This window comes from Monodelphis domestica, chromosome 5 (assembly GCF_027887165.1).
Source record: "Monodelphis domestica isolate mMonDom1 chromosome 5, mMonDom1.pri, whole genome shotgun sequence".
Classification (NCBI taxonomy): domain Eukaryota; kingdom Metazoa; phylum Chordata; class Mammalia; order Didelphimorphia; family Didelphidae; genus Monodelphis; species Monodelphis domestica.
Window position 1 is genome coordinate 266,740,881 of NC_077231.1, and position 21,442 is coordinate 266,762,322.

General features: G+C 33.5%; 1 protein-coding gene across 1 annotated transcript in view; it reads right to left on the reverse strand.

The window, feature by feature from the left end:
* Positions 1-21,442, reverse strand: part of MALRD1 (MAM and LDL receptor class A domain containing 1) — a 1,015,998-nt gene that overhangs the window by 314,518 nt on the left and 680,038 nt on the right. Inside the window, exon 31 of the mRNA XM_007504899.2 lies at positions 12,552-12,680. Within this exon, the coding sequence (XP_007504961.2) occupies positions 12,552-12,680 (129 nt within the window). The remainder of the gene's footprint in view (positions 1-12,551; positions 12,681-21,442) is intronic.

Sequence of the window (21,442 nt, forward strand, 5' to 3'; positions counted from 1 at the left end):
GTGCAGGATGTAAATATCTCACTGATTTATATACCTGTTTATGGGTTTCTAAGTCTTTTTATATGCCTGTCTCTGTTAAAGTTATATGATTTAGAGTGCATTTACATTAGGCCTAAACATTTAGATGAAAAGTGAAAAATTCAATCATTCAGATGTTCTGCCTACACATCAAACATTTAGGTTTCCAACCACTAAAAATGCATTGTGACTTTATATATATATATATATATATATATATATATATATATATATATATATATATACATATATATAATATATGTATGTATGTATGTATGTATAGCTACATTCCCACCTGCATGTTTGGAAAGCATTATTCATATCCTGCACTATGGAATTATGGAAAGAGCAATGGATATGGATCAGAGGAATCTAGATAAGAATCCCTGTTCTGTTTACAACCAAGGTGCATGACTATGAAAAAGTCACTTGACCTTTCTTTGCCTCAATTCCCTTATATTTAAAATGAAAGAGTAGGACTAGATGGTCTTTGAGATTCCTTTCAACTCTATACTCATTATTCTATGACCAGGTGATCTATAAGTCCTTACCCAGCTTTAACATTGTAATATCTAGCATTCATTTTTCTTTGAAATGCATATGGCTATTTGAAACTTACTCTATAACTTCTATTATCTTCAAGCACATGACTTCATAGCTGTTCCCCTACTATTTGAAGATGGTTTTGCTTCTGACCATTATGCTAATGGGATGGGAAACATTAACTGCCAATTCACTTTCCAACTTTTTTCTTGTTCACAGAATTTCATAACCTATACCTCAATACATATATTCTGTGCCCTTCACCCTTATTTATAAAATCATATGGCCAAGTTTTAAAGCTGAAATAGATTTTTATTGGTATCTCAGTAAGATTTCTTTTCCTCATGGCAAATCTAACCACTCTAACATGCTTGATTTTATGACTTCTATTTTATCCACTTGCACTGGCATTTTCCCTTTTAATCCTTTGTGTTTGCTACAATATTTTCATCCTTTCTATTAATCCCCCATTATGAACAAGGTGTACAAACATGCGTAGAACTCCCTGAATCTAGAAAACAGTCTCTTATATGTAAATATTTTATTTGAACTTGATATCCCCCTGCCTTAATTAATTTTACCCTTGAATTCCACAGTAACAGTTATCACTTCTATCCAGTTGTACATTTTCATCCTGCTCTCAGCATCCCGAAGTCTACAGTCAGTGAATATCATTCTTATCCTTTCACACTCTTTTGAATTTTCTCAGTGTGACTTCCAACTTGCTTCAGTCTTCTTACTAATTATACTACCCTATGTAATCCAGTATCACTGGCTTCCCTTCTGATTCTCACACAAGACATTTCATTGCAAAACTACTGGCTTAATCCACCAATTGCCTCCTAAAAGAGACTCCAAAATAAAACACCACAGGACTATTATAGTCACAGTCCAGAAATCCAAGCCTAAGGAAAAACTTCTATAAGCAACCAGAAGGAAACTATTCAAAAACTGTGAAGCCACAGTCAGGATAACACAGAACCTATGAGTGTCTATATTAAAATATCATAAAACATAATATTCCAAAAGGCAAAGATCTAGACCTACAGTAAAAAATTAGATACCCAGGAAAACAAAGAATAATTGTCCCAGGGAAATAACTGGTATTTAACAAAATATTTAACAAAACTTTCAGATTTTCCTGACCAAAAAGTCAGAGTTGATAAGAAAATCTTATGAGAAAGTTCAACATTCAAGAAGAGAATAAAAAAGATAATATAAAAACTTAAGGTTTTCAATAGGGTTGAATTGAGTACATTCATACCTAAGAAGGTGATATCTGTAATATATGAGATACTTTGGATACTTAAGGTATTCAAAATACTTTAGATTCTCAATAGCGTTATCACTATTACAGCAATGGGAAACAGTATGCAAAAAAGAAGGAAGGGAGGAAGCTGAATAGGATGAGCTGATAGCAAAAAATAATTAAGTGATGGGAAAGATGAATCTATAAGGAGAAGTAAAAAATGAAAAATTGAAGTAGGTAACTTATCTCTCATTAAGAGGTACGTAAGAGTCAATACAAGGAGGAGAAGATGGGGAGCAATGGACAATGCATTAACTGTACTCTCTTTGGAATTATTTCTAAGTGGGAATAACACATGCATTCAGTCAGTTACTTAAACCTACCTTACCTTACAGGGAAGTAGGAGGTAAGAGGGAATAAGAGAAGAAGAGGGGTTCAACAAAAAGTAGGGTGAATTGTAGGAAGTGATGGATGAAAGCCAAACATCTGTGAACAGGGAAAGTCTAAAAGGAAAAAGAGAGATGAGTAAACAGGGAAAATAGTATGGAAGGAGGCACACAATTAATAATCACAGTTATGGATGTGAATTGAATGAAATAACACATAAAATATAAAAGGAGTGCAGAGTGGATTAAAAAACAGAATCTCTCCACATATTGTCTACAAGAAGCCCATTTAAAGCAGGGCAACACACCCAAGGTAAAAGTAAATACCTAGAGAAGAATGTAGTATTCATCTGCAAAAGGGGAAAAAGCAGAAGAAATAGGAATTATTATCTCAGACAAAGCAAAAATAAGCATTAATATAATCAGAAGAAATAAAGAGGAACATACATATAGATAAAATGCACCATTGACAAAGAAACAATATCAATCCTAAACATATGGACCAAATTGCATAGAATCCAAATTCTTAATGCAGAAGTTACATGAGTTAAAAGAAGAAATATATTGTAAAACATTACTAGTTGGGGACCTTAAAATTCCTCTATCAGAAGTAGATAAATCCAATTAAACAATAATCAGGAAAAAAGTTAAAGAGGTAAATAGGACTAGAAAAATTTGATATGATAGACATTTGGAGAAAATTGAATGGGAATAGAAAAGAACATACCTTTTTTTTCTCTGTAGTATATGATACTTTCACAAAAATTGACTATTAAATAGGGCATTAAAACTTCACAACTAAATGTAGAAAAGCATAAACATTAAATAATAAACTAAATAATACAAAACAAAAATAAAAAATAAAAACATTAAAAATAAAATTAAATAATAATAAATAATAAATAAAATTAAATAATAAAATATTAAATGTGCCCTTTTCAGACCATAGTACGATAAAAATTACATTCAAAAAAAGGGAAGAACCACTTAAAAATTAATTGGAAAGTAAATCACCTTATCCCAAAGAATAAATAGGTCAAGGAACAAATTTTTAAAAAGCCAATAATTTCATCAATGAAAATGACAATGAGGAGACAACATACCAAATTTTATGGGATGCAGTCAAAGCTATATTTAAAGGGAAATTTATATCTATAAATGAAAATATCAATAAACTAGAAAAAAGCAATGAATTGAGCATGCAATTAAAATAAAGAACTAGAATAAATTTTAAATATCAGTTAAAGACTGAATTAGAAATACTAAAAACCAAAGGAGAGGTTAATAAAATTAAAAGCAAGAAATCCATTTATCTAAAAATAAGATAAGGATTTGACTTTATGAAAAAATAAATAAAATAGATAAACCATTAGTTAACAATTAAAAAAGGAAAGTAGAAAGCCATATTACCAGGATCAAAAATTAAAAAAAGATAAAATCACAATGAAGAAGAAATTAAAGCAATTATTGATAGTTATTGTATACAATTATGTGCCATTAAAATGACAATTTAAGTGAAATAGATAAATATTGAAAAATATAAAATATTAAGATTAACAAAAGAGAAAATATAATGCTTAAATAACACCATCACAGAAAAAGATATTGAATGAACAATTAAAGAATTCCATATAGAAAAAACCCCAGGACCAAATGGAAAAAAACCTCTAATATTATATAAACTATTTGGAAAAAATTGGGAAGAAGGAATCCTTCCAAATTGCTTTCATGTCATAAATATATTACTGATACCTAAATCAGGAAGAGCTAAAGCAGAGAAAGCAAATTATAGACCAATTTCCCTAAGGAATATTGGTGCAAAAATTTTAAATAAAATATTAACAAGGATACTTCAGTATTGTTTCACAAGAGTCACACACGATGAATACAGGTGGGTTTTCTATCAGAAATACAGGGATTTTTCAATATTAGGAAAATGTATAGTATAATTGATCATATAATAAATCAACACAAACCATACAATTTTCCCAAGAAATGACAAAAAATGTTTTTGACAAAATACAATACCTATTCCTTATTTAAAAAAAAACACACACTAGAAAACATTGAAATAAGTGAAACTTTCCATAAAGTGATAAATGGCATTTATGTAAAATTATCAGCAAACATTAACTGAAATGGTGATGAATTGAGCCCTTTCTAATATGATTAGGCAAGGGATGCCTTTTATCCCTACTACTATTTAATATTATACTAGAAATGATAGCTGTAGTAATAAGAACAGAAAAAGAAATTAAAATAGGAAATGGGGAAACAAAGTTATCAGTCTTTGTGGATGATGTAATAGTGTACATAGAGAATCCTAGCATTAGCATATCTTCTGTCTTGGCATGAGCAATATGGAAATATGTGATTCATGAAAGCATTGGTATAACCTATTTCAAACCATTTACTGACATTGTTTCTAAATGGAATTGAAAAAAAATTTAAATGGTCTATGATGAATGCAAAGTACTGCTAGCTAACCTCTTTCAACATAACTACATGATCTTATTTGAGTATTTTTCATGTATGTTCCTGTGTATTTATATTTTCTTTTAGTTCATTTGAATTTTAGCTTCTTGATATAAAAGGGTCATATGTACATATTTCCCTAGTTCAATACTGTCAAGAATAGAACATAATTTCAAAACACAATTTGACTGTGATCCTCTTCTCTTTGTAGTAAAAAAAAAAATCCTTCCTGTCTTAAAAAAAGACTACCAAAAACCAGAGACATAAAAAATTAATTACAATACTAATTCATATTGCTTAAACATATTATTATCTTGGAGAACATGTTTTTCTTCCCAAATTAGTAAAATATATAGGCAAATGAGATCAAATGTGTGAAGGCTTAATATCAGGAGAAAATACAACTGATATGTACTATTTTTAAAAAAGATTAAAAATTAAAAGAAGCTGAAACTTATCTATTATTCATAATAACTTATCTGAAATCAGAAATGCAGCCTTTGTACCTTTTTAATGTATTCAGAATACTATAAATAATAAATATTAGTAATGTACATTTTTGAGACTGATGAAATCACCTGCATGTCTACACATGTTATCTTTTGATGTAAATAGAATCCATTTAACAGCTATAAAGAAATTGCTATTTCCTTAGTCAGCAAAAAAGTATTCACTTCAATATTTCATACACTGCTTGATGTGGCTCTTCATCTATGCTGGCCATTAATCAAGTCTGGTTATGTAATTGATTTTGGTTCATGAAAACTGAAACTATTTAATTATTTGGATTTTTTTAAATGTCAATACTTCACCACTGGCATTGAGGGTATTACTTCCTGTAATGAACTAGTCCTTAAAACAGGCATATTTATTCACTGTCTAGTTTCTGACGCATTTTTCACAGTGGTGGGAAAGTGGGAAACAAATACATAACTAAGTGGTTAATATTCAGTGATGATGGGCTGTTTCCTTCTGATTAACAGTAGAGTTGGAATAAGTCATAGTTTAGGGTACAGAATAAAGATGTCCAACAACTTTACTCTTTGTTCTAAGACTGTGAGGCAGGACTACATTATGGTAGTCCCAAAAGGGGGCTGAGCACAACTGGGTGCTAAACCTGTCTCCTATGTAGGTGTATTGTCTAGGAGAAAAAGTTTGCCTCTGTTTTTTTGTGTTTATCCTTTTTTCATCTTAAGGATGTTTATTCTGAGATCAAAGTATTTGGATGTTTTAAGAAATTCAGAGGCTCTGTTCAAAGTCTCCCCAGAGCCCAATAGTATAACTCAAGAACAAAATAATCACCAAAGATATGGTAGTGAAAAAGGCCAGGTTGAAGGAGAAGGTCCCTGGCCTCAAAACAGGCAGTGTAGCTTGACTCAGCCCCAATTAAACCAGATGAACAGCAGAGGGACTTGATAACTGCCTTTGTCTCTCAGAGCAAACTTCTTGAACATTCTACTAAAGGAAAAATTTAAGCATTTCTATGGCTAGGAGTTTAGTCTCTAGGGTCTATTCCTTTACCATAAGTGTTCTCAGCATATGTTCTTTATTACCATCATGCTTAAAGTTAGAGCCCATTGTCCCTAGAGACTTTGAGTACTGAGACAGAGTAAACATGTGGAGTGATGGAGGAATAGAGGGACTTTATACTGGTTGTTCTCAGTTCTATACTTTTTAGTGGATCCTTTTTCTAAAGGCAAAAAAATAAAGATATATGCTGATTGTTAATGGTGATTGTGGCATTGAGGGGCCAGAAGCAATATATGCAGGAAAACAACCTCTCAGGGTTACCTTCAGAACTTGAAGCAGCTACTTTGTGGAAGCATGATCTACCAGTTTGGTGCAAATTTGGAGGAGTGAAGTAGAGGAGTTACTATACTCAAAATTATGAGGAGAGTACAGTTGAATGACAGAGAACTAGTGAATCAAAGGAATCAATATTTACATTTTAGGAACCAAAATAAATAGATTAATACCATCCCTTTTATTTTTATTAATGTAGCTAGGTCTATTCTAGTAAAATATAAGTTCTCCGAGGGCAAGGATTATTTTATTCTTGATGCTTGTTGGGATAGCCAGTATATTACTGATAGTATGGGCCTAACAATAATGTTTTGAGTGGAACAGAATTTAAATATTATACATACATATATATATAATTGTATAATTTAATTAAATATAGGCAATATAATAAGTAAAAGCAAATTCTCAGGATGTTTATTACTTCAGGAAATACTATATCAGATATAGAAATGCTATTTCCTTCTATCTTAAACAGACCCCAACTTGGCTAAAAAAGCTGAGAGGCTTTAGATTCTGCTCTAAAATGCTATATTTTGGAAAGCAGATATATGACTCTCTAGGTACTTTTACCATTTTTTCCTCATTTATAATTTGGACTAAGTACAACAACTCCTTATTCTAAGTCACCTATGTTATTGGGTCATAGACATTTTAGAGCTAGAAAGTAATTTAAAGGCTATATAGATAACATCCCTTCATTTTATAAAGGGAACTGAGGGTCCACAAATTGAAGTTATAACTATAGATATTGTGTAAGGATCCTGGTGGACTCTCATCTCTTCTTTCTATGAAAGTTATACTTATCGACTCCAGTGTGTTTAATTACCATTTTATATGAATGATACTCAAATCTATATTTAATCTCTAGAATCTCTATTGAGCTCTGGTCTACATCACCAACTGCATTTTGGATATCTCAAACCAGATATCTGTAGGCATTTTGGTTTTGACCTGTACAAAAAAAGTCACCTTTTACCCTCACTCCAGTCCCCTCTTTCTAAATTACCTGATACCATAGAAATGAGAGACACATTCTTTTAGTCACACAGGAAAAATAATTGCCTTGTTATCTTCTTACTTCAGTCCCTTCCCATTCTAATTCAGCCTTTATTAAGATGCCAAAGTGATTCTCCTTAAGGCATAGTTCTTCTGATCACTATACTCTCACTAGACTTAGGTGGTTCTCTATTTACCTCCAGTATCAAATACAAAACCTTCTGCTATTTATTTAAAGCCTTTATCTCTCTACTTTTAGTCTTCTTATGTCTTACTCTCCTCCATGTTATTGATGATTTAGTGACAATGGTCTGCTTGCCATTCTTAGTATATAGAATGTCATCTCCTGATTCTATGACTTTTTAAATTTTGTCCCCAATACCTAGGCTCTTTTCCCTTCTCACCTTTGCACCATGAATTTCTTAGTCTCTGACAAAACTTGACTTAAATTAGATTTTCTAAAAGAAGTCTTATAATTTCCCTCTCAGATTACTTGTTGTCTCACCCATTAGATTCCTTAAAGTCAGGAACTGTTTTCCATTTCTTTGTTTTCTAAGTCAGCTCAGTGACTGACAAGCAATAGATCCCTTTCAATTTGATTAAAAGGGCAGTCTTTTGATTATTACTAAATTATTTGTATATCTGTATTCAAAAGCAGAATTTTCTATATGAGTGTGTGTGTTATATAATATTTCCTTAAATTTAGAGCAAAATTCCAATGTTATAGATGAGGTAGAAAAGAACGGTGTGAATTCTGGGGTAAGATCCAAGGGCCTTTAGTTCTGTGTGTGAGCTTGCTGTCATAACCTCATTACACCTCAATTTATAATATTAGCACAATATCATTGGTCACAGGGGAAATTACAAGGCTTCTTGGTATTTCAGCAATTAATATTTGATATCGGAGGGAAAATCAAGTAGAAAAATGAAGAAAAGATTAAACATAATGGATCAGACCTCTATTTCCTCAATACCATCACTGAGGATATGAATTTGGTTCATTATTATTATTATCATCTCATTTTTAAGAAAGAAAATGATGGCAAAGTAAATTTAATTGGATAATTTAAAAGAGGAAATGAGGTATAGTGGATTAAAGATTTGACCTGGAATTGGGACAATTTGTATTCAAATCTTGCCATAGCAACTTATTAACTGTATAACCTGGGCAAGTCACTGGAAAGCTCTCTGTCTTAGTTTTCTAATCTGTAAAATGGGGATAAGAATAATAACTACAGTTATTATTATATATAATAACATATTATTATATAGTGCTGTCTAACAGCACTGATATGAGGCTCAAATAAGCAAGTAAATAAAAAGTTTTTGGAAAACCTTGAAGTCCTATATAATTGGCAGTTATTATGATTCTGACTCCCTATATATAAAAGGAAAGGTATAGGGCTACAATGACCTTTGAACTCCTGTTCCCCTCCCCCAGTTCTATTATTCTATTATGTTGAAGACGGTAGAATAACAACATATCTTTCCAAATTTCTCAACTGCATGCTAAGGTAAAAGGGGTAATGAACATTGTCCAAGACATAAACTCCTTAGTCTAAATAAATGTGGAAAAGAAAGCTTTATATGATGAGCTATGACATACCAGATTAAAAAATTCATCAGTCTAAACATTTTTCTCTTTTTTTATAATGGGTAATAAAATATGAACTATAGTCAATGATCTTTGCTACATGTGTTAAAAAACCTTCAATTAGATGCACATATAAAATTTATATATATATATATATAATATTGATTTTCATCTATATGAACAATCTATATTTATTTTTCTGTGTATACTATATTTATTTTCAGATATATAAATTCCTTTGTGTATGTGTCAATATGTGTATATGTGTGTGACATTTGTAAATATGAAATTGAGCAAGTCTGGATTGTCTTGTTGCATCCTAAGCACATCATTTTAGGAGGCACACTGACAGATTAGAACATATTCAAAGTCAAGACTAAACTAGTTAAGAGGAATGAAAACAAGCCAAAGGCAGACCATTTGTGTTGGAACTCAAGTGGCATCTTAGGAGAGACATGACATGCTTTAGAGGCCTGATGTAGGAGCCAGTGTGAGTAGAGTGGTAGAAGGAAAATCTAAGTAAGACAAAACTTCTAATGAAACAGACAAATGCAAAATGAGATGACTTGTAAAGCAGTGAGTTCTTTTTCTCTGAAAGTCTTAATTTAAAGTCTGGATTATCACTTGTTAAGGACATAGTAGATTTCCATATATGGATATTAGAAGAATTAGATGGACCTATGAGGTCTTTTTCCACTCAGAGATAATGTGATTATTCAAATAAGGACATTTGGTTACTGAAACACTTATTTTAATCACTAAATTTTATAATGATGAGATTTCCTTCCTGATAGGAACCAAAAGATGCTCGATAAGCAAAGAAAGAAAATTTTGAGGAATTAGCAAATTTGTTGAATTTTGGCTAAAGCCAATGTCTTTAAGACAATATTGACATTTTCATTTTCCTATTTAATATAATGTTACCCCTTGGCAATTTCAATTTTTTTTAAACTAGTGGCAGAGACCTTTTCACTGTGAGGTACAGAAATTGGGAGCTTAACATCTCTCTCCTATTAGTTCTGGGATTAAGTTTACTATTTGAAAATGATAAAAAATCTCTTCTGTGACAGTCAGTGATCATTTTTATTTTTAAAGAGTACTGTTGCTGGATGAAAAATCAGGAATACCATCTATCTATCTTAAAGATGAATCCTGATTTTTGTGTTAAGAAAGTAGTATAAGTGAACTTCTGGTTTTATGATTTGAGTATGCTGCTATGAAAATGAATTTATAAATTACATTATAATTAAGCAGATAAAATCATAATTATTTTTAAATCATGGACTATTTTCATTAGCCTGAAAAACAAACCTTGTTTTGTTGTTGTTTTTAATTTGGTGTATGATGACACACTAGAAGGGGGACTGGACAAGAAGTCCTTAATACTAAGATTTGCTTTTGGTGGTTAGCTATGCACAGCATGCCTAGATATTCTCTTTCTGGTTAGAATCAAATGCATGGACCTTTGGAGCCTATTTCCAGTCATATGTGATTGGGTAATGACCAAAATAATGTTCCCCAATTGTCAGTAGAACTAGAATAACTGATGAATCAGGGGGTGTTGGACGAGAAATTCATGAATTTGTACAATGGCTTACTCATTTTTATTTTCTTGTACTGGAAGCAAATTAGGAGAGGACTTGTGTGAGCTGCTGGTATGGAGAACTAGTGATTGCTCCCTGCCTCAACCAGCCACTATGTGTCTAAATACATTTGTTCTATTTTTTTTTCTTTCTGATTCTTAGGTAACAGCATTCTAAGAGGGTAGTATTTCAATGCAATTGTATGAGTTTTTGAAAATAAGAGGCCCCATTCAAATTCCCATTGGCGATCAGAGCAATAGCTAAGAAAACAAACATGGCAAAAATCAAATGAAGAGAGAAACATGGAAAGTCATCCAACAGTAGTAGTGGCCTCAGAGATTATATATTCTTGTTACAGTTAGAAAGGATGGACATGAATTTCAATATATGATGAGACATTGGAAGTGGTACCTGGGTGAGGAGTGGACTAGGTTTATCTAAAAAGGGGCAAACTAGCTTAGAATGGAAAAAAAGCTAGTCAAAGCTACTGCATCAATCAGTATTAATATCAAGTTTTGAGTAGCTATAGGAAGAGCTCGATTTTAGAGGGGTAAATAGAGAACGAAGAATGTTTGTGTTAGGAACTTTAAATGCTCTAAGAAAACTTGTATTATGGCTTGTAGAATCAAAAATGATGAAATTCATTTGTAAAATATGGGATCTTAACATTTTTGTGAAACCTAGTAAAGCTTTATGAAAAATAAAAATGCTTTTAAATGGATGAATTAAAAGAAAACAGAATTACAAAGGAAATAAATTATATTCAAATATAGTTATTAAATTTTTTTAAGTTCATGGACCTTAGGTCAAGAAACCTTCCTTGTCTTAAAGAAAGTGAGTGTCATTTGAAATTCCTTTCTCATAAGTATTTACAATTTGGAGATAAATGAGCAACCTGTTATCCTTGATTTGAATGAAAGCAGGTCAATATGACCTGAATGGAAGGAAAGTTTTGTTAATCCTAGTATCATAGATCTATAGCTGCAAGGGATATAAATAGCAATCTAATCCAAAGTCCTCATTTAATGGAAGAGGATACTAAAGCTCACATAGAAAAACTCATTCTCACAAATAGTAAGCCTTAGAGATGGAACCCAAGTTGTCTAAATCTAGACTCAAAGCTTTTTCTACTTTATGTGATGATTTAAGTACTCTTTTTTAGTTTACTTTTTAACTTGCCCTTTGAGACACTAAGATTAAAAGGAATTGAAAAGAAACCATTTAAAATTATTTTAATATGCTTATTCAGGAGCTCTAAATAAATATTTCTTTTTGAATCTCCAACAAGACATAGTATCCTATGTAATTGGACCAATGCATTATCTGTTATTTAGCCAATCTTCTAAGCATTAATTACAACTGAACACATTTGCTTAAGGAATAGAAATATAAGCAAGAGGGAAAACAAAAAAAAATCTAGTGTTTTTTCAATGTCTATTCAGTCTTTTGCAGACTTTATTCAAATACTTCAGTTCACATAGTTGACAAATTTGTCAATAGGGGGCACCTGGGTAGTTCAGTGGATTGAGAGCCTGGCCTAGAGACTGGAGGTCCTAAATTTAGATTTGGCCTCAGACACTTCCTAGCTGCGTGATCCTGGGCAAGTCTCTTAATCCCCATTGCCTAGCCTAGCCTGTCCCACTCTTCTGCCTTGGAACTAATCCGCAATATTGATTACAAGAGGGTAGGTAAGGGTTTTTAAAAAATTAGCTAATAATCTAGTATGACTGGTGCCCATTATATTGTAAGTAGCTGAAGCCATCATGGAATACTTTGGTTTGTCCAAGCTCATCAGGAGACGGGAGATTATGACAATTACATAAATCCTCTCAAATGGTATCATTTATTATTGTGTACATACATTTCATATAATTGAATATGTTTATCTGGAAAGAAGTACTTACTGCAGTAGGCTTCATCTGAGCTATCCATGCAGTCAGGCTTATAGTCACAAACTAGATGGTGTTCAATACACTTCTTGTCTTGACACATGAAATCTGTAGCTTCTGGGCACATCTCAGAATTCTCTCCAGCTGAAACCAGCAAGATACTCAAGTTAATAGGCTAGGGATAGGAATAAGGAAAAGGACAGGAATGGGGGAAGTACTTGTGATTTATCAGTGTAGGGAAATCCTAGATGAGACAGAAGAACAACCACCATTCAAGTGTACCATGCAAGGATTCAAGTGTACCATTCATGATCTTAGAGCACTGTCTAGGGGACCAACAGTTTAAGTGATTTGCCCAGGACCATATCAACTTCATGTGATAGAGATGGGATATGAACCCAGGTCTTTCTTATTCTGAAGTCAGTTCTCTATTTGGTACTCTTGGCTTCCTGGGACATCTATTTAAGTCATTACTTTAATTACATTAAAGTATACTCTTTATCAGAGGAGAATAATACCATGGATTTAGATTTATAATCTCTTTAACCATTTACATAGTACCTACTATGTACCAGATACTATATGCACTATGTGTTTTAAAAATATTATCTAATTGATACAAGCCTGTAAGGCAGATCCTGCTTTTATTCCCCTTTAGTAATTGTAGAAACTGATACAAATAGAAGTTAAATGACATCCATTATGAAACAGCAAGTAAGAATCTAAGGCCAAATCTGAAGTCAAATCTTCTTGACTCCGAGTCTAAAGTTCTATCACCTGTGCTACCATGGGATAACTAAATTCATTTACTGTAACCCCCTCATTTAAAGATGGGGAAGCTGAGGTCTAAGGAATATAAGTGACTTATCCAAGGTTATACAAATAAAAAAGATCATAGATAGTATTTAAACCCAAGTCATCTGACTTAATTTTAGCATTTTCATTTTGATTGAATCATATGCTAAAAGAAACTACTATGAGTAACCAAGGTTTAACATTTTCTTTTTCATAGTTCCTTACTGTTGCTGTATTGATCATCATCAAGCTAATACATGTTATAAATGATTTTTATTTAGGTTTATTTGTTTGATTTATATAAGTAACATCCTTTAGTAGCTTCCCTCCTACCAGAGAAACATCTCATATAACAAATACTATTTTAAAAGACAAAAAAGAGGGAAAATCACCATAGTTCATCAATAAATTTAAGTTTTGAAAATATGTATAATGTATAATAATAATAAAAATTAACTCTTGTCTTCCATCTTAGAGTTAATGCTACATTTGGTTCCAAATAAGAAAAGAAGTAAGGTCTTGCAAATGGGGGTGGGGTTAAGTGACTTACCCAGGATCAGCTAGGTAGGAAGTATCTGAGGAAGGATTTGAACCCAAGAATTCCCTTCTCTAGACCTGACTCTCAATCCACTGAACACTGACCTGCCCCAAGTATTGTACAATATTCATGGACCTTATACCTCTGTCAAGGGTTGGAGTGGAAACATCTTTTCATACTTAAGTAAATATGAGTTTACATTAATTTGACATTATTACAACTATACTTTGACTTTGTCAGTTGGACAGACATTTATAGTCACATAGTAGATAAAAGGAAGATGGAGTTCTAAACTCAGTCTTTTATAATACTAGCTTCCCTCCTTAATCTCTGCTAATCCATATCATATCTGAATAACTCAAAAGACATTAGTGACATTCCTCTTGTAAATCAAATGCTGGCCGCTTATTTAATCATGGCTCTGTGGTCCATAGTGCAATTCTTTTGGTTTTAACTTATCTTTTCCTTTCCTCTTCTATGCAGCTATGCATTGAGTACACATGGATGACAAAAATGAATAAAGCTTTAATTGAACTGTATGCTTAGCATCCTTAGCAGATTGCACAGGGCAGGGATGCAGGGAGAACATTGTAATAAAAGTTCAAAGACTTGATTCACTAAAATGGCAGTTTCCCTATAATTCTTACTAAAGGCCATGTAATGGTTAGAGTATTAGAATGAGTATTAAGAAGCCTGGACTTTATTCCTAGGTCTGGCAATATCTAGATGTATGTTAATTGTTAACAAATATCTATATCTTTCTGGATCTTCCATTGCTTGTTTGTAAAATGAGAGGGTAAAACATATTGAAAAGGCCAGGATAGAAAAGATCTTTAGAAATAAGATCATTGGGCCAAATTTAATGAAGTTGAAATTAAACAATGAAAAATGTAAATGTAGTTTTATATTTTGATTTTAAATAGCATCTCCCAAGACCAAAATGACATTATGAGGCTCTAATTTACAATGCAAATGTCTGAAGTTTTTAGAAGAAAATGAGCAAGTATGAGTTGAGTTGTGACATGACAACTCAAACAAACATGTGATTGTGGATTACATTTAGAAAGGCAAAACTTTTAGGAATAATGAGCCAAGAGGGTTTTTGTACTTTGCCCTAGATGACTGCAACCATAATATGATGTTCAATTCTGGGTATTACATTTTAGGACAGATATTGATAAGCTTGGGAATAACCAGAGGAGGGTGACCAGAATGGGAAAGGAGATCAAGGACATGGCAAATGAAGATAAGTTTAAAAAAATGAGAATGTTTAATCAATAAGATGACAGAAGGGGGAAGTGTATGATGGGATATTTAATACTTCACACAGTGTCAGGAACAAAGCAATTGACTAACACATATTTATCTCCAAGTATCTTAAGGACTTTCATGTGGAAGAGAGATTAAGTTTAATTTTATCAAGAAGGCAAAAATGGATGGACATTACAAGGAGGTAAATTTAGGTTCAATGAGAGGAAAAACATCATAACAATTTAGAACTATTGGAAAGGGGTATGGAAAGTAGTGTCTTGGGAATTTGTGGATTCCTAGACTGGAAGTCTCTAAGGAAAGACTGTAGAAACTCCTATGTGATATTAGATCATTTATTTATCTGGTCTGGATTGGACTAACTAGTCTTTGTGGTAAACCCTAGTATCAATTAAATGATAAGTATATATATTTTTTAACCTCCTTTCTCTTCCCAGATTAAATGAGTGCTGATTTGAAAAGGCTACAAGTCTGCTAGATGCTAACCTATTTAAGTCTTTCTACAATTATAATTAAAACAAAATAATTATCTTCACAAATCTGTATATATTATTGTAATGATTCCAGTAGCTTAAGGGTTGCCTTAGATAATGAAAAAGGTTTAGGTAATAGGATCAATTATTAAAATTATTTTTCTTCCTGTTCCAAAAAAACCCAAACTTTTTCAACATTCATAGGACTCAAGGTATTGTGTTGTAGGCATGATGGATTGTCCTGAGTTATCCATTATGACACAAATATTGAATGATGCATCTGGTTCTATTATGAATTGTTACCTCCTAACATTCACTCAAAGTGTTATAAATGGACCCCTTTCTTTCTAAAATGCCATTTACTGTGTTTTTTTCTTTCTTTCAATAATCCTTATAAAGCACAGCTGTACTATCATTCCCATTTTGCAGATGATAGAATTGGGTCAGGGAGAGGTAGAAGGATATAAAAGGTGACAAAATGAGAGTGGGTCTTCCATCAGAGTGCAAGCCAATTCACAATAAGAATAAATACTTCATAGTTTCAAAGTGACTTACATTTAGGATACATGTTTAAATTAATGAAGTCTAGAAATATTTCCTCTATGTAGTTAATTATTATTCCAAAGTGAAAAGAGGCCTGGGGCAAAGAGTGCTTTGGTCAAGGTTGGGCAAAGTGCAAAGAGTTCATTTACAGAAATACTTGATGACTGAAAGTGTATTTTCCCAAGTACTGGACTCTTTTCTGGGATATACAAAGGAAAATAGCCCAGTTCCCAGAAATCCCTTAAAAATAGCATTTTCTCTAAATAAAGAGGTATGAAGAATTGTAACTGAAGCATCATCAATAATTCAACCTGGGAGAAACATGAAAATAAAGAACTCAGGGTACACATATTCATTTAGGACTCCTGTCATATATTTTATAATTAATACCAAATGTGAAATTCTCAGTTAACTCAGAGCAGCAAGGTGCAGCAAGGTGACCTTATTTCAGATGATCATCTCTATATTTGAGAGCATTTGTATTTTTCTATGCCCTAAGAAAGAAAATCACATAATTATCATGGAGGAGGGGAATTGAGGCCAATTTGAATAATCTGTTCGTTGGCTCTTTTAAATATACCTAAAATAGAATATATTACTAATGTTGCTCAGGGTAAACCTATCCAGAAATTGTGGAACCAAAAGGACACAGAGATTTTAAAAAGCAATGAGGCTAAAGAATCAAAGCAAGGTAAGAATCATTCCCTACTGCAAATGGCATTATGGTTACATAGCCATAGGTAGTAGAAATGTACCTTTGCTTTGTCACAGGGAAAGCTTGGTGAAGGAAGTGCCCCCTTACATTTCAGGGAAACTAGGAGGTAGAACATTGGACTTGGATCCAAGAAGACCTTAGTGCATTCCAAATTGAGATACTTACTTGCTGTGTGACCTTAGAGAAATTATTTAACCTCTGTTTGCCCTTAGTTTCTTCATCTGTAAAATGGGAATAATAGCTTCTATTTTCCAGGATTGTTGTGAGGGTTAAATGAGATAATAATTTTATTGCCCTTCTGACAGTGCCTGTTATATGGTAAACACGATATAAATGTTGACATTTATAATTGTTATTAATAATAGTAGTAATATTCCTTAGAGATCCTTTAAAGTCCTCAGAAGCAGATACTCTTGGGCTTACATAGCCAGTATGTATCAGAGACAAGACTTGTCCTTGAGGTTGTTATCTACTATGCAATCATGCCTTTCCTATTATAAATGGCTTCCTGGGGATCCACCATTCCAAGCCTATCATTTAGGACTCCTCTTCCTCTCCCTTTGAACTTCAAAGAGGGAAAGGCCATATAATCTCTCTCCCTTCCCGACTTCTCCACAGCAGCTAGTCCTTGGAACTAGTAACATCTCCCCAAAGTGGCAAGTCCATGGGACTGCTAGCATAAGACTCCATAAATTATTAGCTGCTACTTTGTGTTTCATTCTGTGAGCAAAAGTGACTAATCTATAAGCATTCTTTTTTGCTCTTAGTAATATTTTTGGATTATATTAATGAGTGTTGTGGTTTCAAGAGATCTAGAGAAAGACTTTCTGATGTCTGGGAAGATCTTGAGTAAAAGATTTATGGGGAAGGGAAAGAGAACATAGGATAAAGTGGCATGGAGGTCTGTGATCAACACTTTGTGAGGGAAATAACTATAATCACTGAATAATCATTGAGATATAGATATAGATATCCCCTTGTGTGTAGTAGAGTTCTGGGGAAACTATAAGTATGTGATTCATTTTTGTTGAATAAACAGCATTCAAAGGAGGAAATACAACAGGAAAAAACAAGCTCAGAGAAGAGAGACCAGCTCATAAATCGGTACAATAAACCAGGCAAGCTCTGATTCAGACTTGGCCAATCCAGCTGATGATGACAACAATTAGAAAGGTTTGGCTCAGAACGACAGTGAATAACTTGTGATGAGGACTTGGTAGAATCTTGTCATTTTTGTCTCCGTAGCACCTTTTGGGTGTGATTCTTTTGATACACTAACGAAGGCATGGAACTAGTTCAGTGCTTTCATCACCTCTTTCCTGGATTATGGCAATAGTCTCCTAATTGGTTTCACTGCTTCATATAATTTCCTTGTCTGTCCTCCCTAGAGCTGCCAAAAGGATTTTCCTAAAGCACGGGTCAAACAATGACACTGCTATATTCAATAATGTTTAATGATTTCTTATCATCTCTAGGATAAAATATAAATTCATTATTTTAACATTTAGAATCCTCCATAAGGTGACCCAAACCTACCCTTCCAGCTTTTGTGCATTCATTCCCCCTCCATACACATTGTGAGTCCAGACACTCTCCTACAGCTCCTCTGATATAACATTCCATCTCTCATCCCTTTGCCTTTTATCTAGCTAGAGACACATTTGCTCTTTAAATCCATTTTCCAGCATCTCAAGTTTGCTGAACTCAGCCACTACTTTTTACATCCTCCAGCTACTGTTTGTTTGGAATCATTTTGATACAATGGATTCCTGCCTTGGCTTCCATGATCTGGATACAGCTCCCTCTTCTTGAATACAATCTGATTGGTCTCAGCTTCATTAATGCTGTTTCTTAGATTGAGGGCATAAAAGGTCCAAATTGAATGTAGTTAGAGTATCTCAGACTTGATGGAGGCCTCAAACCAAGTGAGTGGCCATACTCTAATGACTGACCAGTCAGATGATGTTTTCAGTTGGGAAAAGAGGGATGTTGAGGCCAGAGGAGCCAAGTACTGCTGGATCTTTGTTGCATATCCTGCATGTGTTAATACAACATAAACCACCTCCTTGTGGTAACTCGTGACTATTCCATTTTGTTTCAACATAGAATCTGAATTAAAAGGATGCTAAATTTAGAGCCATATCTAACACACACACACACACACACACACACACACACACACACACACACACTGTAACCCCTTGTAAATTATTTTCTTTATAAAAAGAGGTATTGTTTTACTTTTATGTCTATATTCTCAGAAACTTGTACAATTCCTAGCATAGAAAAAGTGCTTAATAAATGCCTATTGATTGACTGAAGAAGATAAAGGGTTCAACAAAACTCTAGGATTACATAGTTAGTTGTTAGGCTGTACTTACCAAGAACCAATGGTAATATTTACTTCTGAATTTTTTATTTCAGACATATACCTCCAATTTTCTTACTACACAAGCACTAACCTATTCCTATTCTGATCACTGGTTTCTGCAACTGGAAAAAAAATGAAGAAAATTCTAAAAACAGGTGCAAAAAAGGTATTTTAGGGGGAAGCTGGATAGCTCAGTGGATTGAGAGTCAAGCCTAGAAATGGGAGGTCCTAAATTCAGATCTGGCCTCAGACACTTCCCAGCTATGTGACTTTAGACTTTTGGCTTTAGAATCAGTACAAAGTATTTCCAAGGCAAAAGAGCTAAAAAGAGTGGTCAGGACTAGGAAACTGAGGTTAAGTGATTTACCCAGGGTCACACTGCTGGGAAACTGTCTGAAGTCAGATTTGATCTGAGCTATGTTTTTAAGAAAGCTAGAAATTGGGGGCAGCTGGGTAGCTCAGTGGATTGAGCCAGGCCTAGAGATGGGAGGTTCTAAGTTCAAATCTAGCCTCAGACTGTGTGACCCTGGGCAAGTCACTTGACTCCCATTGCCTAGTCTTTACTACTCTTCTGCCTTGGAGCCAATACACAGTATTGACTCCAAGATGGAAGGTAAGGGTTTTTTAAAAATATATATATTTTAATGATCCTTATTCAGTTGTGAGCACCATATGGGTAATTATTCATTTTCAAATAGTACTTAATATTTATATGTTAAATGAATGAAGGAAATAACCTTAACACTGAATGGAACAACATACTACCATATTCCTTGAGCTCCTATTGTTTCTCTTTGACCTGAAGTCTTTTCTTATCTACCTTAGATACTAGTGCCTTCCTTTTCCCCCAAAAAAGACTTGTATCTATTTCATATATGTCTCTCTCTCTCCATATATATATATATATATATACATATATATGTGTGTGTATATATGTATATACATACATACATAAACATATATTACTATTGGTTTCTTTCATATACTATATAATTCAAATAATTTACATCCAGGTAAGAAGCTGTTTTGCCTTTGTCTTCATATATTCAATACCTAAAATAATGTCTGGTTTATAGTAGGCTTTTTGATTGTTTGATTCCATGGTCTGCTATAATCCTTAGATATCCCTAGAGCAGTAATGACAAACCTTTCGGAGACAGAATGCCATGCCCACCCCCCATCCCCCTCAAACTGAGTGCTGTGCCCCCCACCCAGAGACCAAGTGTCATGCCTCTCCACCACTGAGTGCTGGGCATGCCCTTTCCCCCCAACCCAACTCATGAGAGGGAGAAAATATACCCATTAGGCTGCTGAACAGAGGGACAGGTAAAGTGTGGAATTTCCTCAGCCCAGGTGGGGAGGGGAAGGCAGTCACATGCCCACAGAGAGTACTCTGTGTACCATCTTTGGCACCTGTACCATATGTTTGCCATCACTGCCCTAGCTCTTAATCACTTCTTACTATTCCATCTCCTAGATTATCTGATACTCTGTCTCTGGCACTCTCGTTCAAAGCTGAGTCTTGGCCTACACAGATTCCTAAAGGTCCTGTATACATTTCTGTCTTTTGTCCATTCTGTTGCTGACCCATGGTTGGGCTATTACTTTCTGATATCCATAACTGCTCAGTTTGCTATTTCTTTGTTCCATTCCCTACCCTTGGCACTTGTCCGTCTCTTTGGATACCAGCTTGCTACCATGAACAGAAATTCAGATCACTATAGCACATAGACAGGAACTCAAGCAGTGACAACAATATTCCTGCCAAAATTTTAATTGAGAAATTTCAGCATGATACATAAAGAAAGATTTATGTAATTGGAAAGTCATATTTCTATAAAGATAGTGAAAAATACCAAGAATGTTAGATTTAAAAAAAATAAGAGGACCTGATTTCTTACAGGATTTGTCTATCAATCTAAAAATCTAAAGACGCACAGACTAAATACAGTGTTACTTTCCTTATTTTACTGGATTTAATCTTAACTGTTTCCTCTTGGCTCATATCCATGCTTAAATATGAACTGAAATAAGGAAAACATGTGAAAAGTTCCCCCATGTCTCTGTATTCATAAAACTCCATGATTCCACATATCATTAGGAGGAAAACAACAACAATAACTTCCACAATACGAATAGAACCCAGCACAGTGTAAGCAACATAGAAAGATGACAAATCTGAAAGCTACAAGAGAAGGTGAG